The 8,609-nt window shown below is 33.6% G+C and overlaps 3 protein-coding genes across 3 annotated transcripts in view; 2 read left to right on the top strand and 1 right to left on the bottom strand.

The window, feature by feature from the left end:
* LOC133176046 (uncharacterized) overlaps nucleotides 1-1,032 on the top strand; it is a 4,283-nt gene extending 3,251 nt beyond the window's left edge. The window contains exon 4 of the mRNA XM_061311216.1: nucleotides 222-1,032. Coding sequence (XP_061167200.1) covers nucleotides 222-520 — 299 coding nt within the window. The 3' untranslated portion in view covers nucleotides 521-1,032. The remainder of the gene's footprint in view (nucleotides 1-221) is intronic.
* A 407-nt stretch (nucleotides 1,033-1,439) lies between these two features.
* Nucleotides 1,440-7,019, top strand: LOC133176022 (uncharacterized). Its single transcript, XM_061311198.1, has 12 exons — nucleotides 1,440-1,613; nucleotides 1,899-2,054; nucleotides 2,225-2,326; nucleotides 3,512-3,601; nucleotides 3,794-4,070; nucleotides 4,183-4,465; nucleotides 4,576-4,812; nucleotides 4,969-5,053; nucleotides 5,140-5,242; nucleotides 5,335-5,549; nucleotides 5,750-5,914; nucleotides 6,032-7,019. The coding sequence occupies exons 3-12, from the start codon at nucleotides 2,238-2,240 to the stop codon at nucleotides 6,291-6,293; spliced, it is 1,806 nt and encodes a 601-aa protein (XP_061167182.1). The 5' UTR covers nucleotides 1,440-1,613; nucleotides 1,899-2,054; nucleotides 2,225-2,237; the 3' UTR covers nucleotides 6,294-7,019.
* Nucleotides 7,020-7,216: 197 nt separating this feature from the next.
* LOC133176021 (P2X purinoceptor 7-like) lies at nucleotides 7,217-8,345 on the bottom strand. Its single transcript, XM_061311197.1, has 4 exons — nucleotides 8,279-8,345; nucleotides 8,011-8,127; nucleotides 7,629-7,868; nucleotides 7,217-7,524 (listed from the first exon to the last, which is right to left on the bottom strand). Exons 2-4 carry the CDS (start codon nucleotides 8,050-8,052, stop codon nucleotides 7,261-7,263), a joined length of 546 nt encoding a protein of 181 aa, XP_061167181.1. The 5' UTR covers nucleotides 8,053-8,127; nucleotides 8,279-8,345; the 3' UTR covers nucleotides 7,217-7,260.
* Nucleotides 8,346-8,609: the final 264 nt, after the last annotated feature.

Raw genomic sequence — 8,609 nt, 5'->3', positions numbered from 1 at the left:
ATATATATATATATATATATCTACGGAAGCGTATTAATGCCACGTTATATTTTCTAAGTTGGTAATTCCAACTTTAAAGTTGGTTATTCCAACTTATATATATATATATATATATATATATATATATATATATATATATATATATATATGCCTAATATTCACTCTTCAATAAATTAAAAAAATACATTGCAAACATCAAATTTACTTTTTTTTGTATATAGCCAGTGCTCATGTTGTCGAGAGGGATTGTGAGCTGTTTGAAACAGAAATTCCACTCAATTGCAAGAAAGAACAAGAGGTTGATCTTGGTGAACCAAAAAAGGAAAATATTAGAAACATTTTATTAAGAAATGTGACTGTTACATCTGCTAAATACACCGGTACAACATGCCTGCAAGCTCAAAGCGGACAACCAAGGTCTGCTGAAAGGAATCTGAGCATTTTCAGTTTTGCTCTAACCATAATGATGCTATCACTTCAGAATATGTTTGAAGGAATTTATTTAGTTGTTTTTCTGTAGCTTTTTCTGCATTTGAAAGGTAGACTTAATGGAAATAGAAATAAGTGAATTATACTTTTTGCTAATTCTTGCGAGTTGTTCCTATGAAATCCATATATACATGTATCTATCTTTAAATCATTAACTGTTAGGTCTCCATTGCTAACCCCTTATCTTTTGCATGTTAACAAGTATTTATGTACGATTTGTACGATTTAGTTGTTGGTTTAATGTGTTTGTTCTCCATTGTTTTTATTACTTGTATCTAGATTCCTAGATTTTGTTTTTTTTTTTTAAGCTTTTATTTAATGTTTCTTCTACCTGCCGTTCATTCTGACATGTTCAAAGCATAACCGCAATTATATGTGTCAAACAATTTTTGATAACAATGTCCTCTGATCATTTGCTAATAACGTTGACCCATTTGAATTATATTTTTTTTTTGTTTGAATGTGTTCTTTCTGGTGTATCTAGAAAGGACAGGGACTACTATAAAATAAATAAAAAAGAATTTTATTGATTTATATAAAGAAAAAAAAAACATTATTTAAAACCTCACTCAGGAACTTTAATTATGTTTTATTGGCTATGTACATTGTTGTTTAAAATCTCAGTCATTAATTTTGACAAATGGTTATGTTTTAAAGCAATATAAGCTGTCAGCGGCGGCATTTTTTTTAATCACGAATGTAGCACGAAAACATTTTATCGATCTGAAATTTAAAATTATAGACTAAATTTGAACTCATTGAAGGTCTAAAATAAGTCGAAAAAGAGAAAAATAGCCGTTCATGAATTTTTGTCTTGCAAGACAATATTTCCCCGACGTAGTCAGAAATATGCAAGTGACCTCTGGGTCAAACGCTCGGAGACTGATGTTCGTACTGATGTACGCATGTGCAGCTTGTCGGAGATGCAGAGCAAAGACGTCGGGAAAACGTGGTGCGAAGATTAAATTAACGGATTCGGCGAGAAAAAGGAATAAAAGGGAAGCGAATGCTAGGTTAAACAAAAACAAAATATATATTGGAGATCAATACGATCGTTGGACGGAGCTGCGGACAAAATTATCCGTGAAAACAAATATCGAAGTTGCAAAGATTCTGCTTGACAAGTAAGTGTGTACAAGTTTAATTATAGCCAATTTAATGCAAGATACTAGTATAAATGATTGGAGAAAACTCTTAGTACCTTACTTGACTTGTAAGCATCATATCTTATTCAGTCGATGTTAGTTTTTTGTTGTAATATACAACAAATAAGTATCTTCGTAAGCCAGTTGATAGCGTAAATATTGTGAGGCACGGAAAGGGTAAATAACCAAACTCTGTTAAACGTTTAGATAACTATACAAGATATTTATATAATTATGTTAAACGTTTAGATTTCATTGTTCTAGCTATGAAGCTAAGGATGAGCAAAAATATACAAGTGTTCCTGCTGGAAAAAACTTCAAACCCTGTGTTACATCAACGCCTGGTCCACCAGCTTTGAAGAAAATATGTATTGTTCAGTCTGATTTGTCTGACATTTCACCAGATGAAGTGGGAAAAGAGTAAATATCCAAGCTTGTTTTACATTTGCAAAATTTTGAGAAGTATTCGTGTCAATTTTTGAATACATATATAATTACCAAAAACATTCTAAATGGAGTTTTGAAATTATTATCATTATTATTATGTAGAAAATTTACTTTTAAAAAGAAAATTTAAATAATATTTTCAGTGTTGAAAGTGCTATGTCTGGCATTGAGGAAATTGCAGAACCTACAGATCCAAGGACTAAGAGCTTTAAGCCATTTTCAGACAGTTTTGTGGATCCTTTTAGGTTTGACAACATTGCTCTTTTGTCACACATATTAAAAATGTTTCTTTCTAAGGCCAATAAAAATTAATTTGTTTGATGTACTCCGACTGACCTGTCAAAATTGCCCTTACCCTATCTTTTCCCCAGTACTTTAAATTTTAAATGTTTTTTTTTTTTTTTTTGGGGGGGGGGGGGTCAAGGGAAATAGACATTGTTTCATTTTAAAGGTTTATAATTCTCTAAGATACTTTTTAGCTCACCTGAGCTTTTCTGATCGAAATTTGTCCATTGTCTGTTGTTGTTGGCGTTGGTATCGTAAACTTTTCACATGTTTATCTTCTTCTCAAGAACCAGTGGGCCAATTTCAACCAAACTTGCCACAAAGTATCCTTGGGTAAAGGGGATTCAAATTAAGGTCCACCCCCTTTTCCAAGGGGAGATAATTATGAATTCGTGAAAAATTAATGGCATCATTTAAAATTCTTCTTCTCAAGAACCACTGTGCTTGAAAACATGAAACTTAAATGGAAGCATCCTCAGATAGTGTAGATTCAAGTTTGTTCAAATCATGACCCCCGGGGGTAGGGTGGGGCAACAATGGGTAGTCAAAGTTTTACATAAGAATATATTGGGAAAATCTCTAAAAATCTTCTTCTCAAGAACAGCAAAACCATGATTGATCATAATTATATGGAAGCATCCTTAGGTAGTGTAGATTCAAGTTTGTTCAAATTATGACCCCCAGGAAAATACAGGGGCATATTTGTCATATTAATTCATAAGCATCCATATGAAGTACATCCCCCCCCCCCCCCCGAACCACTTTTATATTTAAACTTTTCAGGACTGAATTGATTTCTGCTGTTTCCTAGCCAGAGTGCTCAGGTGAGCGATGTGGCCCCAGTGCCTCTTGTTTGAAATAACATTTTTATAGCAATAAATATTAAATCTGTCTTATCCGGTGTATCATGAAAGCATCAATAAATCTTAAGTTTATGCTTTTTATGACAGTAATTGATGTTAGCTATAGATACTGCAAAAAAAAAACAAACAAACAAACAAACAAACAAAACACCTACCTACATTCCCACCTTGAAAAATGTAAGTCGGAGTACATAAAAAAATATATTATTATTATTAGTGATGGCCTAAATACGTCATGTATTATTTTAGCATGAATGATTTTGATATATGCATTTTTATTAGATTGACAATGAGTGCCTCTGAACTGACATGCGAAGAAAATGACTCTTCTGATGATGAAGAATATGAGCCAAGTTTCCACCTGTCTTTAAAGTAATTTTTATTAGAATTATTATTTACTTAGTAATATAAAATTTAATTAAAAGAGGTTAAATATGTTTAATCATTGTAAATATTTCAGATAGCATGAAACATACTAATGGGAAAAATTATTGGTAATTGGTTCATTAAACTGTAATAACATAAATTTTATAATTTTGTTATGTTTTTTTATTCTCTCTATAGACTTGACCATGGTGTGACGCTAGATGAGTCGGATTCAGAAGAGATTGAGGACGATGAAGAAAAATTTGTAGAACATGCTGAGTATAGTTGTCTACCAGTTATACGCAACAATGATGAAATTGAACAACTGGTCCATGATTGTCCAGCCATGGTTTACATTAATCAGCTGATTACCTTGGCAGAAACAGGAGTCCCTAAGATTTGTAGGGTGAAAGGATGTGAAGCTCAAGTTCACATTTCATCAGAAGTAGTGTCTTCAGCTGTGTACCTGAGATGGGTAATGAACTTCAGTATAATTTTAAAAGAATCATATATAATACATATTGTGACAAGGCATCATTCACCTTTCTTTTTGAAATACAAAGGCACTTTTTAAATTTCTGTTCCAGGTCTGCACAAACAATCATGAGGCACACAAATGGTGTTCGCAACCTCTTCTTAATAGACGGGTTCACAGTGGGGATGTTTTAATCTCAGCAGCTTTACTGGCGTCAGGAAATAATTTTCAAAAGATTTCCCTGTTTTTTAAGTTCCTGAAGCTCCCCATTCTGTCTGTCTCATCATTTATAAAGATACAAAGAACCTATGTCACTCCAACAATTGAAGAAATTTGGAAAAAGCATCAGAATGATATTCTAGAAGAATTCAGAGGAAAAGATGTTGTTGTTCTTGGTGAGTACAATATCAACCAAATGCTTGTATTGTTTGTTTTGTCAAGAAGAGGATATATTTAAATTTTCTTTTATTTTGATTATTTGTTTTTTTTTTGTTTGTTTGCTTAGGCGATGGTCGTATGGACAGTCCAGGTCATTCCGCACAGTACTGTACGTACACATTTATGGAAAATGAAACCCACAAGATACTGTGCTTAGTGACCATGGACAAGAGAATGACAGGAAGAAAAAGTGCAATCCTTGAAAAGGCGTGTTTTCAGAAGGGCCTGCAGTTTCTCCTTGAAAAAGAAATAAATGTGGTGGAAGTGGTGACAGATGCACATGTGCAGATTGAAGCTTTAATGAGTATGTGTCTTTGTATACTTCTTTGTTTTTTTTTGTCGTTGTTTTTTTCTTCTTTTTTAAAGCTTAAATCTGTAATTAGGATTTTTTTCTGATTTTTCTTTAGGGATAAATATATAAATTAGATTTACTGTAGCTATCATCATGTTTTTATAACAGAAAAAGATTACCCAGAAATAAAACATTCATTCGACATCTGGCATGGGTCAAAAAACCTTGGGAAAAAACTAATAAAGGTGAGACAATTTAAGATTTTTATTTTAAGAACATTTTCAAAATTTGGAAAAATGCTAAATGAGTAAACTGAATTTTGAACATTATTTTCAGACTGGACAAGAAAAATAAAAAAAAACCAATATTACAGTGGACAAGAGAGATAGTAAACCATTTTTGGTTTTGTTCCTCTGTAGCAAATACAGAAGAAGAGTTTATTGTAAGTTTGAACTGTAAATAGAAAAACCACTTGATTCAGTTTGTGTTAATAGAGAGTGAAAAAAAATAATTTTAGACTGTTCTTCTTTTCAGGGCATTTGGTTTGGAGTCATACATCATGTTGTGAATGAGCATGAATGGATTTTGCCATACAGAGCAGGAGCAAAAAGTTCATGCCAGCATGGTCCATTAACAGAGGAAAGGAACAAAGATTGGCTTGAGGCAGGATCCCCAGCACATGTTGCCGTGCGTGAAATTGTTAGGGACAAAAGACTAATAAAGAAGATTCCTTACTACCTTAATTGCCGGTATACACAAAATTGATTGTATACTACATTTTTCTACAGATATTTTCTATTTATGCATATCCAATTATAATGTTTCCATTAGAAAATGAAAACACAAATGTGATATATATATATAACAGATTTCTTAAATGTTAGATTAAAACTTTTCAGGAAGGTTTCACCATGTATATAGTTTATTTAGTGATTTTTTTTTTTTACAGAAGTACAGCCGCTTTGGAGAACTTTCAAAACCTTATTTTGAAGTACTCATCAAAGCGCCATTCTTACACACCTCCAGTGTACAGAGCGAGAAACCTTGTTGCTGCACTGGACCACAATGCAAATTGTGACAGAGAAGCTGCCAAAAGAAAAGATGGATCACTAAGGTTTCTTTTTGTCTCATTCATTTATTTTTTAAGTTAAAATCTACAATATACCATTGTAAATTATTTTGCTGACTAGGTTGGAATGCATTTTGAAATATATTGAATCTTGTACTTTAGGCATCAGCGGTACTACAGCAAAAAAAGTGGAAGATGGTCTGCCTACCCAGTAAGAGAAGAAAAACAATATCCATATGCAACTGACATCATGAAACTGTGTCTTCAGAATAGGATTTTTGACCCTGTTGGTATGAACAAGCCAGTTGTCCTTGATGTGGAGGATCCACGACGTGTGTCCGAGACCCTAGCTCCTGTTGCTCCACCGCCAACTGAATCTCTGGTGGCAGAGAAGAAATCTCGATTTCTCCATGAGAGCATTTAATTAGTCAGAATCAAGAAAAGAGACACGTCTCTGATCTTGTTTAATATTGCAATTTTGAACATTTACCTGTAACAACAAGAAGTCGGTGAGCGAATGCTCACTAGTAATACCCCCACTCTGATGTGAATATACACTCTCATGTTGACATCGAATTCATGCAAAAATGAATCCTACCATATGGCATGCCTAAACAAAGATTGTGCTAAAATTTCAAGCATCTGCACAGAGTAGTTGCTGAGAAAACTGCGACGGAAATTTGGTACATACAGACGCATGGATAAACAGGAAGTTGACATCGGATTCAAACAAAAATGAATCTACCATATGGCTTGCCTAAACAAAGATTGTGCTAAAATTTCAAGCATCTGTGATGAGTAGTTGCTGAGAAAACTGTGACGAAAAATTTGTTAGTGACAGACGCACGGATAAACAGAAAGTTGACATCAGATTCAAATAAAAATGAATCCCACCATATGGCATGCCTAAACAAAGATTGTGCTAAAATTTCAAGCATCTGTGATGAGGAGTTACTGAGAAAACTGCAAAAAAAATTGTTTTGGAGAGACACGGAACACACAGGCATACACACAAGGGTAAAACAGTATACCCCCCACTCCTTTGGAGTTATGCAAGCTACTTATAACAAGGATAATGTTGCAATCAAAAAACTTTTTAGATTTATGATATGCAATTTTCTGAATTGCTTGGATACTTTGAACATTTATGTTATTGCAGAGTTTTGTAAATTTGTAAATAATACCTTTAACTCTGACACCCAAGTAACTCATCAATAGGTGTTTGATACAGTCTTTTAAATATGACATTGCATGTTTTGCTTTTTTTGTTCTTTTCTTTTCACATTGATGAATGAAAAATGATACATAGTATTTCAAAGATTTATTCAATGTTTAATTAACCTTATTATTATATAAAAACAGCAATATGTGAAAATCAAATGTTGTCTTTATCAATCTAAGACTCCTTCTATGTATCCCACATATTGACCAGAAGGTTCAGGATATTGGTCTCGAATTTTCCATATGCAGCAGCTGGGAATGACCTTTCGGTTTCCAGCTCCAAGACGGCCATGCATCCACATAACATATTGTCTGTAAGCTGTATGTCGATGAGCTCTGTTGTAGTTGTCATCTCTAGGTTCTGCCAAAGCATCATTCCTAAATCTCATGGCAACTTCGAGAACCAATTCATCTAGCACTATGGTATAGAAATCCTATACATAATAGACATTACACTGACTGTTTATCTTCACCTTTTTTCATATCTAGTTGGTGTATAATAATATTTTGATCAGAATTTGAAAAAATGAAAACTTACAGCTAATTTTGTGTGACAGTTCTGGGGTATTTTTCCACAGCACAGTTTTTCCCTCTCGGTAGGCATCTCCCTACAGTTATTGCAAGAGCACCAGTCTGGAACCGCAGGGCTATTCCCTGGTGTTGGATCCCCATTATCATTTGCAGTCTTCAGGACATCCATCAATAATGAAGGCTGTTTCTTGCAGACTAACTTGAGAGTTTCCTGTAGTGCAGCCAAGTCCATATTGGAAATACATTCCTGAAATTGAAGTGCTTGTTTTAAAAGAATTTTATTGATATTTATAAGCTGGCTGAAATAAGAACTTTATATATTTCAATTGATATAGACATTGATATAGACATTTTATAATATATAAATATTAATATATATGTGTATATACTTCAAGCTGAGATTGTCTGTCCCGTCGAGCCTGAACTGCCATTTCCAGTCTATTCAAGCCAGCTGGCTGCACGCGCTGTCGTCCTCTGCACCTTCCACGTCCTCGACCTCTCAAGACCTAAAATCATAAACAACACTTCATTTGTTTTTTATGTTTTATTTGGGGGGGGGGGTAGGGGAGGAGTAGAACTGCACTACTACCTCAGTAGCTTTAAACTGTCACATTTTTTTGGGAGAGGGGGTAAAGAGTTTAAATAATTTGCTCCTACCCCAGTAGCTCTAGGCTGTCTGCCTCTACCACGCCCTCTTCGTCTGACATTGGATATCTCTTCATCTGATGAACTTGGTGAATTTGGTGAAACACTCCTTGATCTTGATCCATTTGATAACTATAAAATTAGTACGAATATAATCAAATATGATTTCAAAAATTATTTTTATTTTTTACATTCAAGTAAAACCCACAGTACCTGACCATATGTGAGCCATATTTTTTTTCCACTATATATTTCATTGAAAATCCATTTTTTAAAAATATTATTGCAGTGTCTTTTGTTGCTTATTTTTATAACTAAAACACATAAATGTAGAATTTGTTTG

Source organism: Saccostrea echinata, unplaced genomic scaffold (genome assembly GCF_033153115.1).
Source record: "Saccostrea echinata isolate AGI-Se365-2 ecotype Australia unplaced genomic scaffold, CSIRO_AGI_Sech_v1 ptg000065l, whole genome shotgun sequence".
NCBI lineage: Eukaryota > Metazoa > Mollusca > Bivalvia > Ostreida > Ostreidae > Saccostrea > Saccostrea echinata.
This window is presented reverse-complemented; position numbering and strand designations above follow the sequence as displayed.